The 23,449-nt window shown below is 46.4% G+C and overlaps 1 protein-coding gene and 1 pseudogene across 1 annotated transcript; both read right to left on the bottom strand.

Annotated features, from left to right (window-relative positions):
• Positions 1-9,887, bottom strand: part of LOC136526576 (exocyst complex component EXO70E2-like) — a 40,656-nt pseudogene extending 30,769 nt beyond the window's left edge.
• A 1,904-nt stretch (positions 9,888-11,791) lies between these two features.
• On the bottom strand, positions 11,792-13,551 carry LOC136529302 (exocyst complex component EXO70E2-like). The gene has a single exon (XM_066522387.1). It carries the CDS (start codon positions 13,418-13,420, stop codon positions 11,897-11,899), a length of 1,524 nt encoding a protein of 507 aa, XP_066378484.1. The 5' UTR covers positions 13,421-13,551; the 3' UTR covers positions 11,792-11,896.
• Positions 13,552-23,449: the final 9,898 nt, after the last annotated feature.

The following is a 23,449-nucleotide window of genomic DNA, read 5'->3' as shown; positions in this document are numbered from 1 at the left end:
GCTACGGACTCAAATAAGCAGAGCCACCAGATACTCACCTTTCTTTCTAGTTTACGGATCAGAAGTCATACTACCTGCCGACTTGATCTGGACATCACCAAGGATAGAACAATATGACGAAGGAGAAGCAGAACACACCCGAAGATTAGAGCTCGACAGTACAGAAGAAGTCAGAGTAAACGCTACCCTTCAATCAGCAAGATACCTCCAAGGATTAAGACGCCACTACAACAAAAATACCCAGCCTCGGTCATTACAAGTCGGAGACCTAGTACTAAGAAAAATACAAAAAACTGACGGACGCCATAAACTACTCAGTCCATGGGAAGGTCCTTTTATCGTCACAAAAGTCACCGGACCAGGCACATACAAGTTGATAACTAAAGACGGAAAAGAAGTCAACAATACATGGCACATCAGCCAGCTAAGAAGATTCTACGCATGAAAACAACTCAAGGAAGAATATATATACAAGCCACAAGAGATCAATGTTCGTGATCAATAAAGATGGTGCTCCTCGACAACATATGTACTATTATGACTTATCAATGTTCTTGATCAATAAAGATGGTTCTTTCTCGACAACATATGTCTTATTATGGCTTTCCCCGAGTTGTTTCCAATGAGCAACCAGCCGAGAGCAAAAGAGCTAAAAAGATGCTTGAGCCCACCGATGAGGGTAGCTAATAAGCTAACACCCGAACCAAAAAGCAAAATGGCTGAAAATACGCCTGAGCATACCGGCCGAGAGCAAAAGAGCTGAAAAGATGCTTGAGCCCACCGATGAGGGTAGCTAATAAGCTAACACCCGAACCAAAAAGCAAAATGGCTGAAAATACGCCTGAGCATACCGGTCGAGAGCAAAAGAGCTAAAAAGATGCTTGAGCCCACCGATGAGGGTAGCTAATAAGCTAACACCCAAACCAAAAAGCAAAATGGCTGAAAATACGCCTGAGCATACCGACCGAGTGCAAAAGAGCTGAAAAGATGCTTGAGCCCGCCGATGAGGGTAGCTAATAAGCTGACACCCGAACCAAAAAGCAAAACGACTAAAATTAAGCCTGAGCAAGACCCTCCAGCTCCTTGTTCCAAATAGCAAGAGGCTCGAGGGTCACACTCATAAGATCCGAAGAAGCGCTATATGGTTTCGCTCAGGAAAGCACTCAGACGATGTTCGTACCTACTCGGCAGAACCTGAAGGAACAAGATGAGGCTTCCAGAACTCAACCATGAAGTGCTTGGGGGCTGATTGTCAATCCTAGGATGTTTTTGCAACCAGGGAAAGGACCAAATAATGACCACATCCCAGAGTTAAGCCGAAAAGAAGAAGCTAAAGATACTTGAGATCACCGGTCCTAAGTCTTTTCAGCACTAACAAGAACAAAAAGATCTATACCGAGTTGTTTACACGGCACAAACGAAAGCCAGAAAAGCACTCGATAGATCGAGAAAGTTTGTCAAAACAACGACCTACATATACCGAGTTGTTTAAGGAACAAGACGAGGCTTCCAGAACTCAACCATGAAGTGCTCGGGGGCTGATTGTCGATCCTAGGATGTTTTTGCAACCAGGAAAAGGACCAAATAATGACCACATCCCGAGTTAAGCCGAAAAGAAGAAGTTGAAGATACTTGAGATCGTCGGTCCTAAGTCTTTTCAGCACTAACAAGAACACAAAGATCTATACCGAGTTGTTTACACGGCACAAACAAAAGCTAGAAAAGCACTCGACAGATCAAGAAAGTTTGTCAAAACAACGACCTACATATACCGAGTTGTTTACACGGCACAAACGAAAGCCATAAAAGCACTCGACAGATCAAGAAGACATCAACAAAAAATAAAAGAATCTTCATTCAAAAAGAAGTTTAGTGTTCTATTATAGAAGCTGGAGCACAAAGGTCAATTACATCAAGCATTGTCATCAGGAGAAGAGATATCAATGTTAAGATTATCAACAATCCTCCAGGCTAAGTCTTCGACCTCGGGCTCCACCTTCTCAATAGCATCCAGGTATTCTTGACTCTCGGCTTCATCAGCAACCTTAGACAAAGGAAACTCTAGAGAAAGAATCCGGACCTAGGCAAGAACATTCCTGGTACACAGTTGGGCGCACCTCTTCACAAACTCCTGGAAATAGGTCAGCACTTGGGGAATAAACTGAGCCCAAGATTGACCATCATCCGCTGAAGTCTGGAGAAGACCGGCTACTGACCGAAAGGATTTCCACAAAGCATTCTAGTTCTCAGTAGTCGTCGCCAACTTGCCAGTCAAGGCTTTGACAGTTTTTTGGGCCTACACAAGATCCCTGTCAGCTCCACGCCTAATCAACTTAGCAAGCATGAGTTCTTCTTCAGCTCGAGTAATTACCTCCTCAGCCTTGTTGTGGTTAGTACGAACAAGTGTCTTCATCTCCTCGATACCCTCTGAGAGCTTTTGCTTTTCAACTCGGAGAGCTAGGCCAGGCAACAAAAAAACAAGTCAGCAGAAAGGCAAGTTTGAATACAAAAGGAAACAAAAAAGAACTCGCAATACCAGTGCACTCTTTCTTCATGGCCTCCACATTTTTCAAGGCCTCCTGGGCAGCTGCATCCCTCTGCTTTTCTGCCTCAATTACTCGGGCATGGAGAGCCTTCTCCTCCTTCTGATGCATCTGACGCTCGATCTCCAACTTGGCCCGACAGAGGTCGAGCTCTGCCTTTAGGGTACTCACCTCAGAAGACAACTTTTTCTCGGTTTCAGACAAGAAAAAGAAGCCGGTATGATCATGAGAAAAAGACTGAGCAAAAAGAGAGAGAAAAACAAGACATAAGGACAGAAGAAAAAAGAACATCCAAAGAAAGAACTTCAGAAAAACTTACCTGGAGCTTTTCCCCAAAAGAAGTCACAAGGGTCGACAAGCTTCCCTAGGCGGCGGTTAGCTCTGACAACCGATGAGTAGCATCAAATTGATGCAAGACATCATCGTCCAAACGTGGAGCACCGGTACCAAGAGAGGCAGAAGGAGAAGCCGGCGCAGGCAAAGAAGGAATAACCAAGGCCATATCCTAGGAAGCCCCGGCTACCTCCTCAGACGGATCCACTCCCACGGCCACGGTCACCCCCGGAGTTAGCAGATCCGAAGCAGCATGACCACCAGGGGGCCCCATCTCCCTCATGACCACCTCACCGACCGTACTTTCCGAGTCCTTTGACTCAGTACGCGAGGGCGCACCAGAGGGCTGACAAGAGGGTGACTGAGGAATAAGAGAAGGTGAGGGTCTGCAAGATGATAAGAAAACTCAACAATAAGAATATGAGTCAGGAAAAAGAAAACTGAAGCAAAGAAGCATGACAAGGAATCACTCACTCAGCTACCCTCTTCTTTAGAAAACCAACAGAGGACCTAAGAGGGGGACCTATAGCAGCAAAAACATCACCACCACCCTACGACGGGAGCAGCGTGGCCGGTACTGGAGCCCCAGAAGAACTCAAACCCGATGACCGCTTACTACAAGAGAATAAGACCAAAGTCAAAACAAAAAGAGGGGTTCAACAACAGGAAAGCAAGAAAAGAACTCACCGATGAGTAACAAGGGTGACATCATCCTCCTCTTCTTCCTCTCTCTCGACCAAGGCCACCATAGCACCAGCTGAAAAAGGATAAAAGTACTCGGTCAAAGATAAAAACAAACAACAAAAGGACAGAGTGTATTAATATGCTCACCTAAGAGCATGGTAGCTACAACTGGAGTACCTGGACGAGTACTCGACTGACAAGACTTCTTGGCAGCAGATGGAGCAGAAGAAGAACTATCCGCTCGCCCCCTCTTTCCGAAAGTACGAGGAGCTTGAGGAACTGGACGAGGAACATACTCTACATATACATCAAGGTTTGCGGAAGAAATGCCAGGAAATATTGTGGTGGTCTGAAACTTACTAGTCAAGGACGCCCCAACAAGACTACCCCCAGCCTCCACATTTGCAGGGAAATCATCAAGGGGAATTGGATCAGCGAAATTATGCCCCAATTCCTATAAAAGAGTAAAACAACAAGATAAGAAAGATTAAGCAAAAAGTGGATACAACAAAAGACATTCAAAAGTACCCGAATAAGAAAAGAACAACTCACAGCAGGGGGCGAGTTGTTAGCACTGTACTCAAGGACAGCAAGCGGGACGACGCTTACTCCTTTCCGCATCTTCTGAAGACGCTCGAGCACCTCCTCACCAGTCAACTCAAGGGTAGGGACCATACGAGAAGGGTCCTCCGCCCTAGAGTACTCAAAACCATAGTTTTCTCGCTCCTTCAGAGGTTGAACTCGGTGGCGAAGAAAACTAGAAATAATCCCAAAGCCGGTCAAGCCTTGCTATTTCAGAGTACAAATCCTCTCAAGAAATGGCTTGATCGCCTGGACCTCAGCCATCGTCACAGGGTTCTTTTCCCATCGGTCATTAACCAAGGGACTAGATCAAGAATGAACAGAAAGAGGAGGAATCAAGTTGGTGGCATAAAACTAATCAGCATGCCAATCCCTCACAGAATCAACCAGGTCATAGTCAAAGAATTTGCTCTTAAGACCCTGGCGAAACTGAATCCCGCAGCCACCAAGAACATTGGTGTCATCGCGGAGGGGTTGTGGCTTCAGGCGAAAGAAGTAACGAAAGAGAGAAAGAGAAGGAGGAATTCCAAGGAAAGTTTCACAAAGATGAACGAAAAAAGAAAGATGAAGGATAGCATTGGGAGCAAGATGGTTCAGGCTAATCCCAAAATAGTTGAGAAATCAGTGAAGAAAAGCAGAAGCAGGAAGGCAAAGACCGGCACGGATAAAGGAGACGAAAGGAATAATCTCACCAGGACCTAGAGCAGGGACCCGATGCTCGCCTAGAGCTCTCCAATCAGCAATATCCTTGCTCTGAATCAGACCATCGCTAACGAGCTCGCGAAGCTGATCTTCAGTTGTTGTTGGAGCCGGCCAGATCTTCTTAGCAGCCCTCATCGCCATGAATTCTTGGTTTTCAATAACGGAGAGTGATGCTTCCTCGTCGACAAAGGTCGCCTGGGACTTACTCGCCGATTTCTTCCTACCCATATACTCACTAAGAATCGAGAAGGCTCAGACGGTAGCGCTCAGATGACGACAACAATGGCGGCGGTGGAAGTTTGAAGACTAGGGTTTCAAAGGAAAATTAGGGTAGTAAGGAAGAAGAGGAAAGGCCCTTAAATAGATTTTACACCAGTAAAAACGCAGCCCACCAGGCCCGTTTTAACACGGCATGAGGACGCAACGGTCCATTTACTAACACAGCTAAAATGACGGACGGCACAAATCTACACAACGGTACAGTTCAACGGGCAGATTTCAGACTTATCCATCAAGCACTACAGCGGAGTCATCATATTACTACAAAAAGAACTCATCAACCATGAAGCAAAGAAGGGCTACCTCACAAGGAACGCAACAACCCGGTCCTTACAAAAAGAACTCAGGAATCTCATGAACAACTAGGACATCAGGAGAATAAAGAATGACAACTCAGAAGACAAGATTCTTTCCATTATAAATGGTTTCAAAAAATAGAAGATTACACATCTTACAAGACCCAACGAACTCGGTACTACGACAACCAAGGTAGCAAAGAGGAACCCAGACACGGCTAGGCTCTAGAACGACTACGTGTTCCAAATTGCTACTCGGTAGAACAAACCGCCCTCGGCTACACTGTTTTCTTCAAAGGACGGATGCAGTGCATCCAAGGCGGAAATCAGCAGCACGGCGGGACAACATGGAGCAGAGAAGGCCGGCAGGCATCTGTCTACCCAAGTCCGATGTGATGCTGGATATGGTGTTGATCTGCACCGGACAGTCTCAGGGCAGACGACGAGGATCAACCCAGAACTGCCAGATGAAGGAACGTATCCCACATCACAAGACTCCCTCCAACTACCACCATGTACTTCTAAGTACAATGCTGCTACAGGATTAGCCTACCTATAATCCCTATCACAAGACTCCCTCTAGCTATGGCAAGATACACAAGAACTACAAAATACGCCCGGGGGCTGCTCTACTTCACAAACCACCATATTCATGACTACGAAGATTTCACACCACACAATAGAATGCTCGATGAATCAACACAGCACACAAGGAGGATATTTATAGGCCAAAAGAAGCGGTGCACATGGACCGGGAGCACCAACGGACCAAACCTAACAAAGGAAAGTGAAAAGACAGAATTCAATGAAAGAGGACTCAGGCGTGAAGGAGCAGTACTCAAGAACAAGCATATTCGGAAGAATATACCAACACTGTACAACTCGTGAACAAATAGCATTTACTATCAACCACCACCATACAACTACATCTGACAACAGCAGACTACTAGAGAACATGCTAAGAACCTGTATCCAAGTTCTTTTTGGATAAAAGAACCCAGCAAGAGGCTCGGAGGCTACACTCAGTGAGTGCTCTTTTTCCTTCAAAAAAGCGCACATCACTCAGAAGACTTCATCAAGACAACAGTTTTTCAAACAACATAAGATTCAAGACCCTCCGACTTTCTGTTCTAAATAGCAAGAGGCTCGGGGGCTACACTCAGTGAGTGCACTTTTTCCTTCAAAAAAGCGCACATCACTTAGAAGACTTCTTCAAGACAAACCACTTCAAGACCACACGACAAAAAGAACCCGGACATGGCTATATCCGAGCTCTTTTTGACAAAGAACCCGGGTATATGCTCAGGAGCCCTTCGATGAAGAATTAGAGCGATTTCAAGAGAAGCCCCTCCAGCTCCTTGTGCCAAACAGCAAGAGGCTCGGGGGCTACACCCAAATGGGAGTACTTTTTTCTTCAAAAAGGTACACACCACGCGAAGATCTCACGAAGCGCTACACGGTTTCGCTCAAGAAAGCACTCGGACGACGCTTGTTCCTGCTCGACAAGACCTGAAGGAACAAGACGAGGCTTCCAGAGCTCAACCATGAAGTGCTCGGGGGCTTATCGGTGCGGGACCCACGGGATACCCCGCAAGGAAGGGAGAAGATCTAGTCTAATTAGGATTCTTCCCATGTAATCTTAGTAGTAGTATTATTCTATAATCCTACTAGGAACTCTCATTGTAAACTGACTAGGATTCCGACCTCCTGACTATATAAAGGAGGGCAGGGTTCCTAGAGACGGGACTTAGAGACGACAACACAACACTTTACGATCAATCCAATGCAAAGGCTAACGCCGACTGGACGTAGGGCTATTACTCGATCAACGATCGAGGACCCGAACCAGGATAAATCGACTGTCTCTTGCGTTAACCGTCGAGTTCCGCATACGCTGAAGCCCGATCATACTGCCCCGGGTACCCCCGTGGCAGGCTATCGGTGGTCAAACATCGACAGGGAGTGAGCGAGCAGCGTAGGGTCAGGGCGCAGTGGGAGAAGGCCGAGCGGAATTTTGGTGGTGGCTGAAATTTTTGCAATACCAAAATTAAGAACCCTCACACACTCATCAGATCACCAGCAGTTAGTACTCTACTGATCGATCCACCCAGCTATAAGTAGCTAGTTAGCTTGCAATTATATTTGCCATGATGATGAGACTGAGAGCACTGGCAGTAGTCGCCATGGTAGCCACATGACCACTAAGAGCCGAACAAAGATGAAGAGCTAGCGGACCGGCATGACACAACTTGACAAGTTTAATGTATAAAATGACACACTTTGAGGCCAAAATGATGCACTTTGAGGGTACGAGACCCGGCATGACACAATTTGACAAGTTTATAGACCAAAATAACACACTTTGAGACTAAAATGACGCACTTGGAGTACGAGGATCGGCATGACACACCTTGACAAGTTTAACGACTAAAATGATGCACTTTAAGAGTTTAAGTACGAGGACTAGCATGACACACCCGCACAAGTTTGAGGACCGGCCATATACTTTACTCTAAATATAATAATAACAGTAAGCAGTACTGGCATTATAGCTGCCCTAATTAATGTTGGTATATGCTTTTTACAAAGAAGGAACTATGCCATTATATATGCAAAAAAACTAAAACGGAACAACTAGTGCTAGAATGTCCGGCCCCAGGCCCGTGTTCGGACACAGCTCCACCACACCCTGTCCCGTCCCTTGTGTAATAGAGCGTCCGCCGTGCCCGCGTAATAGGGGAGCCCGCCCACAGGGGGACTCAACCTCGTCGCGCCTACGTCACCTCCATAGCCTAGGTCTGCATCTCTGTCGCGTGGGGAGATGCCACAAGCTTCTGCTCTAGGACCTCCGGCGGGGCCAACGGAGGCAGCATGTCATATGGGGACGGGCCGCGTGCGCCAACGCGGACGCCTGCGTGTCATCCGGTGGAGCGCTGCCGTCAACTTACATCCAACGCCACCATGGTTCCCGCACCAGGGGCCTGTTTGGTTGGAAGCCTGGATGACTTCCCTGGTGAAAAGTGTTACCTGAGAATTGCCTGGGAATTTGAAGAAATCTACCTGGCCAGACAAGTTGGGAGTTATCTGTTTGGTTGGAAGCCTGGCCTGAGAAAGCTAATGAACAAAGATCAATGTATTTTCTTAATTTATAGTATGTTTACAATTATAAAGAATTTTAAAATCTATTTCATAAAAGTTAATACTATATGTTTTCGCCAATTCAAAAATATTAAATATATTTACACTAAAAATAAAAAAGGAAAATCATTTAATCTAGTGTGTAAAAAAATAACTTCTACGATTGCTATTACAGTAGCACCACGTGCCACCAAAAAAGGATAGAAAAGCAAACATCCAGGATTGTATTATCATAGTTGTTCTTCCGTAGGACCCTAGGAAAAAAATGAACTGTATTTATCATAGTTGAATACTTCAGGCAGCGTTGCCCCCAGCCAGGCGACCACTTTCGGACGCCTGGATCTCAAGAGCTTACCTGGAGCTGGCGGGATCCCAGCGCTTAAACCAAACAGCATGCAGGCACCCCCTCGCTCAGGCAGTTTGGTTTCAGGGTTGGAACCTTAGCTCTCTCTTCCTCGCTAAACAGCCTAATATTGATATTTATTTTTGCAACACTTAGATAAAACAATTATAATATATGACTGAAACAGATGAAAATTTTGAAATATACACTTGCAACGTAGTCATTTTAACATCTACAACATCTAGATAGAACACTTATAACATACGTCTGAAACAGATAAAACATATGGAACATGTTATTGCAACATATGTGTGAAACATATGCAAACATCCGAATCAAAATGCTTGTAACATAGGTTTGGAACAGATAAAATATTTTGAATAAACGCTTGCAACATGCCTCTAAAATACTTGCAACATGTGCAACAACCCCGATCTATTTTGCAACATCCATAAAAAATAGGGAAATTTGCTATAGGACACTAAAAATGACCCGTCTTTGCTACCGGACATGCAAAATGGAGCAGTTTGCTAGTGGACACTCTTGTTGTTGTCAAATTTGCTTTCGGACATTGCGGCCAATAAAATATTCATTTCTTGCTTATGAGGAGAGAGAACAATGGAAAAATGTCCTTTTTGCCCCTGACTCCTTCTTCTTCCCCATCTCCACCTCCGTAGCTAGGCAGAGGCAGCTGCATGCACACACGTCGCCCGGCCGGCCATGGGGTTCCGGTCACAGGCCTCCCGCGCGCTGCCGTGCGCCCCCCGAGTGCCCGCCAAGGGGGCCTGCCAAGGTCCGTCGCGAGCACGCCGGGGACCGCGGGTTCCCACATGAGGCGCACACGCACTGGGTACCACCGCAGGACCTCACAGCCGTGGCATTCGCCTGCCGCGACCTCCGCGCGACCGTGACTGTTGTCACCACGCGCTGCGCCGCCGACGCCGCACGTGGCCTAGAGCTGCTCCCCATCCCGTTCCGCATCTGCATCGACTCCAAGCCCTATGCCTACTTCCTATATACCCCCTTCTCCCTCACCCGGCTGGCTCCCGGCGCCTCTGCTCCCTGCGCCGCGCCATGTGCCTGGGCGCGCTCGACAGGCAGTACCGTGTCTGCGAGATCGGCAACTGGGCACAGTCCCTCCTCCTCTCCGACCCCAGCGTCGGCGACGACGATGGCTGGGCCCGTCCATAGGCGTGCGGGGGAACCTGGACAGATGGGGACCAGCCAAGGGAGAGAGGAAGAAGGAGGCAGGGGCAAAAAGGACATTTCCCCGTTGTTTTCTATCCTCAGAAGCAAGAAATGAATATTTTATTGGCCGCGGTGTGCAGGAGCAAATTTGACAACAACAAGAGTGTCCACCAGCAAAATACTTCATTTTGCATGTCCGTTAGCAAAGATGGGTCACTTTCAGTGTCCTGTAGCAAATTTTCCCTAAAAAATTGCTGCAACATACATTTGAAACAACTGAAACACCTGATATACATTTGCAATATAGGGGAGGGAAAGCCTGGGCCGGTCGATTTCAGCCATCGAGGTTGGAGCCGGCGGCGAGCGGCGGCACATGAGCATCACTAGCACCCAACACCAGTGGCACGCGCGAGCACCACCACCAGCCAGCGCCACCAACACCGGCCTTAGCTCAGCCTGGTGGGCGGCGCGTGCTACCAGAGGGAGCGGGCAGTGCGGCGCACGGCCAAAGCGAGGAGTGAGGTGCGGGTGGGGTGCACGATGGGCGGGGGTGAGGAGCGAGGAGCGGGGAGCGAGCGAGCAGCATAGGGTCAGGGCACGGTGGGAGAAGGCCGAGAGGAATGAGCGAGCGGTGTCCAAATGAGAATAAGAGACGGAGGGAGTCAAAGTTGTGGTGCACGTCACGCCACGTGTTTGTCCGGAGGGAATCGGTGACGTCGAACGTCATGTTTGTAGCATTATCGTTTCTAAAATCGTAGACATCTATGTGAATTGCTGGAAGCTGCTCTGTGCTGTCGTGTGTCGTTTCTCTTGTCTGTTGTCACCCGTATGTGTGCAAACGACGACTGAGATCATACGTACAGTACAGTCTGAACTTGAACAAGCACGAACGCCCACTACGTTCCGCGTGCCCACATTGCAAATGGTTTAGCCTGCTCACTAAGCACTGCCACAGCAATTCCGGTTCCGGCCTGGTGGAGGTCGACATCAACGCACCATCCACAACGCGGTGTGAGTTGGGAGCACGGCTCAGTGCCTCAGTCACATCAAAGAAGCTCTCGACATGCGTTGGCTATGGCTACCCCTTCCTTGTTGGACGAGACCACGGCAGTAACATCTGCAACTGATTGCTCTGCCTTCTCAACAACTTTCAGTCTCCCTTGTTTGCTCCTAACGTGAACGTGAGTATCCTCAGCGAATTCCTCAGATTATTTTTTGTGCTTGTGGTCATGTGATGTTAAGTTAGTTCCAAATTTTGCCTTGAACCAGTAGCCTCATTTCTTGCTGGTTCTACTAATAATGCAACATGGTGCTAAAGTTGATTACTGATTACAACATCCTAATCTTATCTTACCGTTCAGAACTTGATCCTAGCACTTTGGGCCTTACGCACATTCTTGGTCTTGTTTTCTTCTGGAACAAGTCTGTTCAGTACTACTTTGTTTCAACCCTGCCGTTTGGCTTAAGGCAAAATATACATGTCTGAATGTGTTTGGATAGAAATTTAGTATCAACAGTACTAGTTGATTCCTTGTGCTTATAGTGCATGATTTAGGGAGATCATGGTTCAATGACTTATTTGCATACATAAATGACTACTGATCTCATTATAATCAGAATGACTCCTGTGTTGTGGAGGCTACAAATTCAATCTCTGATGCATATATACTGATACCTGCTGAGGGTACAAACATGATAAAAAATTTCCAAGCAACAATGTTTTATTCCAAACTCAAAACACAAAATCAAAGGTGCATGAAAACAGAAGTAGCTAGCAACTTGTCTTTTCCATGGTGCACTTGTTATGTTCATCCTTCAAATAGTTCCTGCAGCATCTCCTCCACCTCCTGAGGAGAGACTCCTGGGATGATCCTATTGTTATCCTCCAAGTATTCCGTAAAGCCTGAAACGACTTTCTCGATGATAGCTTCACGCAGCCTTTTCCTCAGCTCAGGATCCGGGACTTTCCAGAGCTTTTGCGCAGCGTAGGTCGACTGAAACTTGGACTTGAACTTTGGCAGCGGTGAGTCTCTCGTGAAGCAACGAAACGTGGGATTGTGCAGGCATTCCAACACCGGTGCCCAAGAGACCTGCAGATAACTCTGTATGTATCTGTCGATTCTGTTTGTGAGGCTGTTCAAAAACCTTAGGTACGTGAGGTCATGGAGATGGGGAGGCCAACTTGTGTCGAGCAGCTGCCGTATGAGGTAGGAGTTGTTGATCAAGAAGATAAACCTGAGGCTCTGGTCTGGGAACGACTGCGACACTCTGGCAAGCTCTTCCTCTAGGGAACCGACTACCTCCATTGTCAGGGTAGTCAAAGAAGACGTATCTCCCTGATGACGTGCATAATTCACGGTGAGCAACGCTTCAGTGGACAACACAATATTGATATAGTTTGTGACGGACCGAGTGACCTTGTGGATAGCGGGTGATGATTGCAGCAGGGTCGTCTGAGTAGCAGAGGAGTCTTTGTCGTCGTCCAAGGATGGAGTGACGACAGCAGTCCTGATGTGATCAAATGTGTCCCGTACGGCCTGATCCAGCTTACCCAGTTGTGCTGACAAGAGGCCTTCGATATCAACTACCCTTGTGACAAGCACATAGGGTGAGGAACATAAAGCCACCATTATCTGTTCTGAGGCTGCAGAGAGAGCATGGCGCACATCTAGCAGTGCCCGGACCTTCTCAGAAGCCCCCATCACACTGCTAGAAGGAACATGCTGTTGGCTGGTGGCACTGGCACCATCAACATTCAGAGGATCAAGAGCGACAATCGCGTCAACAAAGGTGAACATCTTCAGCAACGTTGCCTTGAGAAACTGTGCAAATTCTGTAGCCGGTGGCCCAACGGTTGCTTCACCGTCGCTGTGAAGTCCATTTAAGCATTTCCATACGGACGTGCTGATGACCCGCAGAGCCGGGATCCAGGTCTGCGCATGACTCTGTAGCTGCCGTGACCGTGAGATGAAGGTCCTCTGCCCGGATGCGTCGAGCTCGGCAAGACGGAGAAGCCAGGCGACGTGCAGGTCCGAGAGCCACCTGTCCGGCGCAGTGGCGTTGCCGTCGGCACCGGCACGGAATTCCTCCACCAGGCCCCTCATGTGCCGGCGCGTCTTCACAACCTCCTCCTGCCTGAGCTCCATGGCACTCTCTTCCTCCTCATCTCTGATGGTGTTCGCGGAGGTCGAGAGGATCGTGGTGGTACGGGTACCTGAACCTGAAGTGGTGGTGGTGCTGATGCTGCCAAAAATCGGCTGCCGAGCGCCGTAGCCGCGCACGGCGGATGAAACCTTCTTGGAGCTCCATGCTCTTCGCCAGATCGCCGCCATCCTCGCTGCTCGAAATCTCTGTGCGTGGATTTGTTGACGCTGCTGCGCACGCACCCGGCACCCGGCACCCGGTCAGAATCGATCAATAATCTGCAGAGAGACCGCAAAGGAAATGATGAAAGGTTCATCGAGTCCGGCCACCCCCAAAAAGGAGCCGTGCTCTCCCATCTCATCTCACAGCGCGTCGTAGTGTAGGTGTAGGGTGTTGTTGACCTTGACTTCCCAACGGGCCGGGCCGGGCGGGGACAGGTGTGGCAGTAACCTGCCGCTGAGCCCAGCCTGCTAGACAGAGAATAGGAGGGCTCATTTCGTGGGCACGTGGAAGACGGTGGGCGTTCCGCACTACTTGTGCAATTTCAGAACAATCGCGTCAATGGCTGTAGGATGTAGCGAGTAGCGAGTAGCGAGTAGCGAGTAGTTGTTATATAATATGGGCTTGGTCGATATAATATTTAATAAATTAAAGTTGTTCATATAATATGGGCTTGGTTCATATAATATTTAATAAATTAAATAAAATTTTATGGTGCGTAATATTAAGTGTTGTATGGTTTAATACTATATGAGATTTTGACTGAACGCTTACTTAGTTTATATGGTTGGAAATTATTCATCTAAATTGAGAAGATGAGAAAAGGATAAAGGCGTGCCACACGCGCGCGCCGCCGCCGCCGGTCGGGCCGTGGCCGTCTCCTGGGATTCTCCGCTGCCTCTCTTCTCCCCGTCCAAATATCCGAGTCCTCCGTCAGTCTCAGTCCTTCTACAACCACTCCCGAGAGAACCACACTTCCGCAGCCTTCTGGTTTTCCCGTCCCGTACCTCTGCGCGCACGGAGTAGCGGGAGAGCAGGTGCCTCCGGAACCATCGTCCGCCAGAGAACCTTGCACAGGGTGCGCGGCGATTAGGTTTTTGGGGAGCGATCCGCGACTGCTCGTCCACGTACATCTTCTTCTCGGTGATTGCCTGTGGAACATCAAGGTGTCTTCTTCCTGGTGATCCATTCGTGTGACTGCACTGCGAACATCTTCCTACATCGACTGTGGTCCGCGACTTCGAGCAACGCACTATGTCGACTAGTGCGAATGGAGCCTCCGATGCCCTCGGCATGGGACCCTCCGCTGGGTACAGTCTAATCTCTGTGATTTCTGTACTTTGTGTTTTTACTGTATTCATTAGTATGTCATCTCTGCATGCTGTAGTGTTCATAAGAAATATACACATGCACATATATGTCGTCGCAAACCTACTGATGTTATTTTTCTGGATTAAACTAATAATGAAATTGCTTAAATTCCTAACAATCCAAAAACCTAATATTAGGCAATTTTTCTGTCACTGGTTTTGCTGCTGCTTTGAAGCCAAATAATTTTGATGGCAAGAATTTCATGATATGGAGTGCCAAGATGGTATTGTGGTTGACTGCGATGAAATGCTATCACGCCGCACAGGGGAAGCCTGAACAGTTTACTCCTGAGGAGGAGCGAAAGTTCTTGGCTACCGATAACTTATTTCTAGACGCCGTGATTAGTGCACTTTATCCAAAGTATGAGATAAACTACATATCTTGCACATCAGGCAAAGAGTTATGGGATACTCTTGAGGCAAAGTTTGGGGTTTCTGATGATGGCAGTGAGCTATACCTTATAGAGCAGTTGTATGACTATAAAATGGTTGAAAACCGTTCTGTGGTCGAACAGACTCATGAGATACAGGCGCTAGCAAAGAAACTAGAATATTTTCCATGTTTGTTGCCCGACAAGTTTGTGGTCGGCGGTATAATCGCTAAGCTGCCACCTTCTTGGAGGGATTTTGCTACTTCTCTAAAACACAAGAGACAAAAGTTTAGCGTGGCTGAGCTTATTGGATCTCTTGATATTGAGGAGAGGGCGAGAGCAAAAGACAATCGTGGAAAATGAGTTGAGTCTTCCGCAGTTAATATGGTGCAGAAGAAAAACTCATTTGCATCTCGTAATAAAAAGAAGAAGAACATTCAAGAGAACAACAATGCAAAGCCTAAGCAGACCGCAAATATAAGCAAGAAAAGAAATCAGCAAACATGGTAATTAGTGAGACTGGAGGAGGAACATCTGGGTATGGTAATTCTTTACCTTTTGCTCTTTCAGTTTGTCTTTCACCTGAGTGATGGATGGACAGTGGTGCTAATATTCATGTGTGTGCTAATGTTTATTTGTTTATTTCCTATCAGGCTGGCAGAAGTGAAGCCTTGCTGATGGAAAACGGTTCGCATGCGCGTGTTCTTGGTGCTGGTATGGTCGTTCTGAAGTTTACTTCGGGAAAGACGGTGCTATTAAAGAACGTGCAGCATGTCCCCTCCATCAAGACGAATCTTCTTAGCGCTTCTCAGATGTGTCGCGATGGCTTTAAAATTGTGCTTGAGTCCAATAAATGTGTTGTGTCGAGACATGGAACATTTGTTGGAAAATGTTATGATTGCCGATGCTTGTTCCGCTTATCTTTGCTTGATGATGTGTGTAATAAAGTGGTGAACAATGTTAATGTTTTGGATGAGTCGAATATATGGCATTCGTGACTTTGTCACATTAATTTTGGCTGTCTCACGCGGCTTGCAAATCTGAATTTAATCCCAAAATTTAACTTAGTTAAAGATTCTAAGTGCCAGGTGTGTGTGCAATCGAAGCAACCGTGCAAGCCTCACAAGGCTGCTGAGGCGAGGAACTTGGCACCATTAGAACTCGTTCATTCTGATTTATGCGAAATGAATAGCGAATTGACTAAAGGCGGTAGACGATACTTCATGACATTTATAGACGATTGCACTAGATTCTGCTACGTGTATTTGCTGAAAACAAAAGATGAAGCGTTGTATTATTTTAAGGTCTATAAAGCTGAGGTAGAAAATCAACTTGAGAAGAAAATCAAGCGTTTGTGATCCGATCGCGGGGGAGAATATTTCTCAAATGAATTTTCTGAGTTTTGCGCGGTGCATGGAATTATTCATGAGAGGACGCCACCATACTCACCACAGTCCAATGGGATTGCAGAGAGAAAGAACCGCACTCTAACTGATTTGGTTAATGCCATGTTGGAGACTGCGGGACTATCTAAGGAATGGTGGGGTGATGCTATATTCACAGCGTGTCATGTCCTGAATAGAGTACCCACAAAGAACAAAGAAATCACACCATTCGAGGAATGGGAGAAGAAGAGATTAAATCTCTCTTACCTGTGAACTTGGGGTTGTTTGGCAAAGGTGAATGTGCCAATAAACAAAAAGCGAAAGCTTAGATCAAAGACTGTTGATGGTGTCTTTCTTGGTTATGCTATTCACAACGTGGGTTATAGATTTTTAATTATAAACTCTAGTGTTCCTGAGATGGTTGTTGATACAATCATGAAATCTAGAGATGCTATATTTTTTGAGAATGAGTTTCCCATGAAAAATGCACCTAGCACAACTGGTCATGAATTTATAATTTCCCATGAGCATAAAAATTTTATTCTGATAGAACAAATTGAGGAACCCTATGTGCAAAATCCTGAGGAGGATGACACTATAGTCACCAGGAAAAGCAAGGTACAGAGGACTATAAAGTCTTTTGGTGATGACTATATTGTGTACCTTGTGGATGACACACCAACGACCATTGAAGAGGCGTATTCCTCTCCTGATGCTAACTTATGGGAGGAAGCAGTACGGAGTGAGATGGATTCTGTTATGTCTAATGAAACTTGGGAAATAGTTGATCGTCACTATGGGTGCAAGCCTATAGGTTGCAAATGGGTGTTCAAGAAAAAGCTTAGGCCTGATGGTACTATTGAGAGGTATAAGGCCAGGCTTGTAGCCAAGGGTTATACTTAAAAGGAAGGTGAGGATTTCTTTGATACTTATTCACCGGTTGCCCGATTGACCACAATTCGAGTTTTGCTTTCCCTAGCAGCCTCTTATGGTCTTATCGTTCATCAAATGGACGTTAAGATAGCTTTCCTAAACGGAGAGTTGGAGGAGGAGATCTATATGGATCAGCCTGATGGGTTTATAGCAAATGGTCAAGAAGGCAAGGTGTGTAAATTATTAAAGTCATTATACGGCCTAAAACAAGCTCCTAAGCAATGGCATGAGAAGTTCGACAGAACTTTAACATCTGCTGGCTTTGTTGTGAATGAAGCTGACAAATGTGTGTACTATCGGTATGGTGGGGGTGAATGAGTCATTTTGTGCTTATATGTTGATGACATACTGATCTTTGGATCTAGCCTCAAAGTGATCGAGGAGGTGAAGAAATTTCTATCTGAAAATTTTGAGATGAAAGATTTGGGAGAGGCTGATGTTATTCTTAATATCAAGCTTCTAAGAGAAGGTGATGGTGGGGTAACTCTGTTATAAACCCACTATGTGGAAAAGATGATGCGTCGCTTTGGGTTCAGTGACTGCGCACCTGCTCCTACACCTTATGACCCTAGTATGCTATTGAGAAAAAAATCAAAGAATAGCAAGGGATTAGTTGAGATATTCCCAAATCATTGGTTCGCTCATGTATCTTGCTAGTGCAACAAGGCCTGACATCTCATTTGCTATGTGCAAGCTGAGTCGGTTTGTGTCAAACCCGGGAGATGATCACTGATGTGCTCTTGAGAGAGTGATGCGCTATCTGAAAGGCACCATGAGCTACGGTATTCGTTATACCGGACATCCGAAAGTGTTGGAAGGCTATTCTGATGCCAACTGGATTTCTGATGCTGATGAGCTTTATGCCACAAGTGGATATGTGTTTTCGCTTGGAGGTGGTGCTGTTTTCTAGAAGTCTTGTAAGCAGACTATCTTAATGAAGTCTACAATGGAAACAGAACTCATAGCATTAGACACTGCTGGATCTGAGGCTGAGTGGCTTCGTGATCTCCTTATGGATTTATCGGTTGTTGAGAAACCCATACCGGCTATTTCTATGAACTGCGATAACCAAACTGTGATTACAAAGGTTAACAGTTCCAAGGATAACATGAAGTCCACAAGGCATGTTAAGAGATGACTAAAATCTATCAGAAAATTGAGAAACTTCGGAGTAATAGCGTTGGACTATGTCCACACGTCTAACAATCTAGCAGATCAGTTCACTAAGGATCTGTCACGCAATGTGATAGAAAGTGCATTAAGAGAGATGGGTTTGAGACCCACTTGAAATTTACTATAGTGGTAACCTGTTCTATGTGATTGGAGATCCCGTGAAGTAGGACGGTGAAACAAGCTAGTAGTAAATTGTGAGGAAATATCCTTAGTAAGACTCATTTCTGATGCATATCTTTCCTTTCTGTAAGGCATGATGGCTTTTGCCTTAACGTGTTCCAAGTGGCTTATCAAAGCAAAGATGTTGTCCTACAGAACATCTTTTGAGGAACACACCTATATGAGTCAGACTGCTAGTCACAGTCTATGAGATTTGGGTGATCTCTAAATACTCATGAAAGGCACTGAAGTATGACTTATATGCTTCAAATAGAGGGAATGCCTTTTGCTGCCCAGTATCAACCAAGGACTTTAGTGACATTCACCTCACACAAAACTGTCAATTCAAGGCTTAGTCCATTGTTCAGTTGTGACTGAGTGAAACTATTGTTCTAGATGGATGTTCAACTTAACAGTCTCCATTGAAACACTGGTATATAAAAGAAATGTGGTTCTAAGATTACTTTGTTACAAACCCTAGAGTTTGGTGGGGATTGTTGGATATAATATGGGCTTGGCCCATATAATATTTAATAAATCAAATAAAACTTTATGGTGCGTAACATTAAGCGTTGTATGATTTAATATCATATGGGATTTTGACTGAACGCTGACTCAGCTTATATGGTTGGAAATTATTCAACTAAATTGAGAAGCTGAGAAAATGATAAAGGCGTGCCACACGCGCGCGCACACCGCCGGCCGGGCTGGGCCAAGGCCGTGGGCGTGGTGTGGCGTGTCAGGCGGGCGTGGCCAGTCTTTTGCCACTTAATCCACATAGCAACGGGAGTTACTCCTCTTGATGGTGGAGGCGAACTGATTACGACCGTTACTGTCTCTTCCGCTTCCGTCTCTCCGTCTCCGTCTCCTGGGATTCTCCACTGCCTCTCTTCTCCCCGTCCATATATCCGAGTCCTCCATCAGTCCAGATCAAGTCCTTCCGCAACCACTCCCGAGAGAACCACACTTCCGCAGCCTTCTGGTTTCCTCGTCCCGTACCTCTGCGCGCACGGAGTAGCGGAAGAGCAGGTGCCTCTGAAACCCTCATCCGCCAGAGAACCTTGCACGGGGTGCGCGGCGATTAGGTTTTTGGGGAGGGATCCGCGACTGCTCGTCCACGTACATCTTCTTCTCGGTGATTGCCTGTGGAACATCAAGGTGTCTTCTTCCTGGTGATCCGTTCGTGGGACTGCACTGCGAACATCTTCCTGCATCGACTGTGGTCCGCGACTTCGAGCAACGCACTATGTCGACTAGTGCGAATGGAGCCTCCGATGCCCTCAGCATGGGACCCTCCGCTGGGTACAGTCTAATCTCTGTGATTTCTGTACTGTGTTTTTACTGTATTCATCAATATGTCATCTATGCATGTTGTAGTGTTCATAAGAAATATACACATGCACATATATGTCGTCACAAACCTGCTGATGTTATTTTTCTGGATTAAACTGATAATGAAATTGCTTAAATTCCTAACAGTAGCAACACCCTGATTCTTTTTTTTCCCTGTGGTTGTATACATTACCAGGATACACATAGCTTCATGATTTTTTTAAGAAAAAAATATCCAGACACACTAACAACACTCATGAATTCCCTGGCTAACATGGAACCATGGAAGTGTCTCACACCTTCTTACTAACCATGGAAATGTCCGATATGAAAATAAATCTGATAGTTCTCATATATATTGCATGTGGAAAAATTACAGGCTCTCGTGTGTATGTTGTAGAGAGACGCATTACTCTACGTCATCTGCTATGCAGAAAGATGGTGTGATGGTCAGGAAACCATTGCCTCTGTGCTCCCGAGCCAGCTCGGCTCGGCTCGGCTTGCTATACTAATGAGCTAGCTAGAGGCTAAGCTCGGCTCGGCTCGCTTGGTAGTTCGAGCTGGCTTATTTGGCTTGCGAGCTAACTTAAGTTTTTTTCTTCCTATTAAGGTTATTCACACAGCAAAACACAGAGACAAGTAGGGAAAAACAAAATAAATAAGGCGGATGATTTGATGCTGTTTGGGAAAATCAAGAAAAAAAACAAAAGCTAATGCTTGTTACTTAGCGTTCGCTTGCAAGGGAGTATGCAAAGCTGCGATTACAAGGCCCTAGCGAGTAATAGGCGCCGAGCGACTTACGTGTGTGCCGCGTGCGGCAGCTCAGGAGGAGAACAGCCGAGCGTGCATGCGTTTGCGGCTAGGCCTACGCTGAACGACGGATGGGGGAAGTCTAGGGGCTAGGAGTGAGAGCGTGGAAATTGGAGGCTAGGGTTTTATCATATTAGGCCGATGGGCCATGGCATATATGGGCTGGTTTAAGTTGCTGTCATCTAATTTACCTTGGCTCGTTTTGGCTCGTGAGCTGGATCGAGCTGGCTTGTTAATTAACCGAGCTGAAGTGCTGGCTTAGCTTGTTTAAAAATTCAAACGAGCCAAGCTCGAGCCGAGCCACTAACGAGCGAGCCGAGCGAGCTAGCAAGTTACGAGTTTTTTTTGTCTAGGCCTACTCTTATAGAGGATTTGCAAGATATGTTGGAACCGGTGGTGACCACCGAGTTCTCGACCTTAGGACTGGCTTAAAGCTGGCCCGGCTCATTACGAGCCTCCTAAACCCTAACAGGGTACTACTACTGGGAGGGGGTTGCCTGTGTCGATTGAGGAGTCAATAAATGTTGTGCCCAACTCCCAAGCGTTTCATCTCTAGTGCCACGTAGATTCCAACTAATCCAGCACAGCATGGCATTAAAATGAAAATGTTTGCTTGAGCGACGTTTGGAGTTGAACACGAATTTGGATAAATTTACAATCCGGAGGCTTCCTTTGGAGAGAGAGAGAGAAGGGCAATTATATATAATATAAAATATCACTGATGCTAGCACAAGCCTGGAACGAAGAGGGTACATACAGCTCTTGGCTGTTCAATATTTATTTATGAAAATGACAGAGAAATACAGGTTGCCAAATGAAGTTTTATAGTGCTTCAGAATTTCGTCTGCTTCACATACAGCTTCAGAACGAAGACTAGTCATTTGAAGCAACAACACATTTCATCAGTTCATTATAAAAACAACACATTTCATCAGTTCATTCAAAAACAAAAACAACACATTTCATCAGTTCATTCAAAAACAACACATTTCATCCATTGAACCAACATAATTGGAAACCTATGGTGCCTTGTCCTGTGTGTTTCGCACAATCTGTTCATTATCCTTCGAACAGTTGTTTTATCATCTGTTCGATAACCCACCATGGATTGATTTTTTTGGGGGGGGGGGGGGGGGGGGGGGGGGGGGGGGGGGGGGGGGGGGGGTGGCTTTGTTATCCATGACGTATTTTAGAGGTCCTGGGATGATTCTCCGGGTGATTTCTTCACGCAACATTACCCTCATCATAGGATCTGGGACCTTCCACTGCTTTTGGGTAGCGTAGATTTTCTGAAATTCGGGCCCAAACTTGGACAACTGGGAGCGGCATGCCAATAGTGGTGCCCACGAGACCTGTATATAGCTCTCCAAATAGCCCGAGAGGAGTCTGAGGGTTGCTACCAGCTCGATACAATCGGGTTTGCGAATGGTTGCCACATCGATAGAATTGAAAGGATATGTGAGGAAGCATGGGTCTGAGGTTGTCAGCAATCCCGGCGTACACCAACGTCCGTCTATCACCTTCTCCGGCAGCACAATGCACACACGCGAACACAGTGGAACGATGAACACGCAAGAGTATTTTTGGTGCGACGAACTGGTCGCTTTTCCGGACTCTATTGAATGCATATATAGAATATCAACTCCTACACAACCGGTGAATCGATCACGGCATGCGCCATCCCACACACCCACGACACCACGGTCCTCCTACAAGCTCGGCATGCCCACCATCCGAACGCGCCATCCCACGTCCAGTGAACACGCCCAGCACTCCCTACAGACGCGCCCCATGCGAACGACGCGCATGTCAGGCTCCCTACAGACTCGCTCAGCCAAACAAACTGGTGAGCTTATTTCAACCGTGAACAAGGAAACCGAAAATAGCTTGACAAGCATTGCACAGGATTACTCAACATTTCTCCTCCTAATTCTTGCGCTGTGCTTCAAGCTTGACGACGCCAATGCGATCACGCTGCTCTTGGAATAGAACACGACCCAAAGACTTCGTCAGAACATCTGCTAACTGATCTTTTGTAGAGATCTGGTCCACCACAACTTTGCCCTTCTCAACACAATCTCTGATATAATGAAATTTAGTTTCAATGTGCTTACTTCTATCATGATGGACTGGATTCTTACAGAGATCAATTGCTGATTTGTTGTCAATCTTCAGAACCGGCACCCCAACCTCCAAACCAAGCAGACTCCTTAGTAGCCGTGCAAGCCACACTCCCTGGCAAGCTGCACCAGATGCAGCAATATACTCTGCTTCACATGTAGAAAGTGCCACCACCTTCTGCTTATTGGAGTGCCAAGTAACAGGGCTGTCTCCTAGACAAAATAACATCCCACTGGTGCTTTTCCTATCATCAATATCCCCAGCATAATCACTATCACTGAACCCTGTTAATTGAACACCAGTACTTCCCTGCTCTCCTACTTTATAGAACAAACCATACTCCAATGTACCACTCACATACCTGATGATGTGTTTCACTACTGCCAAGTGATCTTCATGTGGTTGTTCTAAAAACCGACCTACAAACCCCACTGCAAAGGCAATATCAGGGCGTGTGTTCACCAGATACCGAAGTCCCCCAACTGCACTTCGATATTCAGTTGCATCCGCCAAAGGTGCCTCACTGATTTTACTCAGTTTGAGCCTGGACTCCATTGGTGCTG

Source organism: Miscanthus floridulus, chromosome 19, assembly GCF_019320115.1.
Source record: "Miscanthus floridulus cultivar M001 chromosome 19, ASM1932011v1, whole genome shotgun sequence".
Classification (NCBI taxonomy): Eukaryota; Viridiplantae; Streptophyta; class Magnoliopsida; order Poales; family Poaceae; genus Miscanthus; species Miscanthus floridulus.
This window is presented reverse-complemented; position numbering and strand designations above follow the sequence as displayed.

Excerpts from the sequence above, each read along its gene's own strand:
- LOC136529302 (XM_066522387.1), bottom strand. The coding sequence starts at position 13,420 with ATGGCGGCGATCTGGCGAAGAGCATGGAGCTCCAAGAAGGTTTCATCC.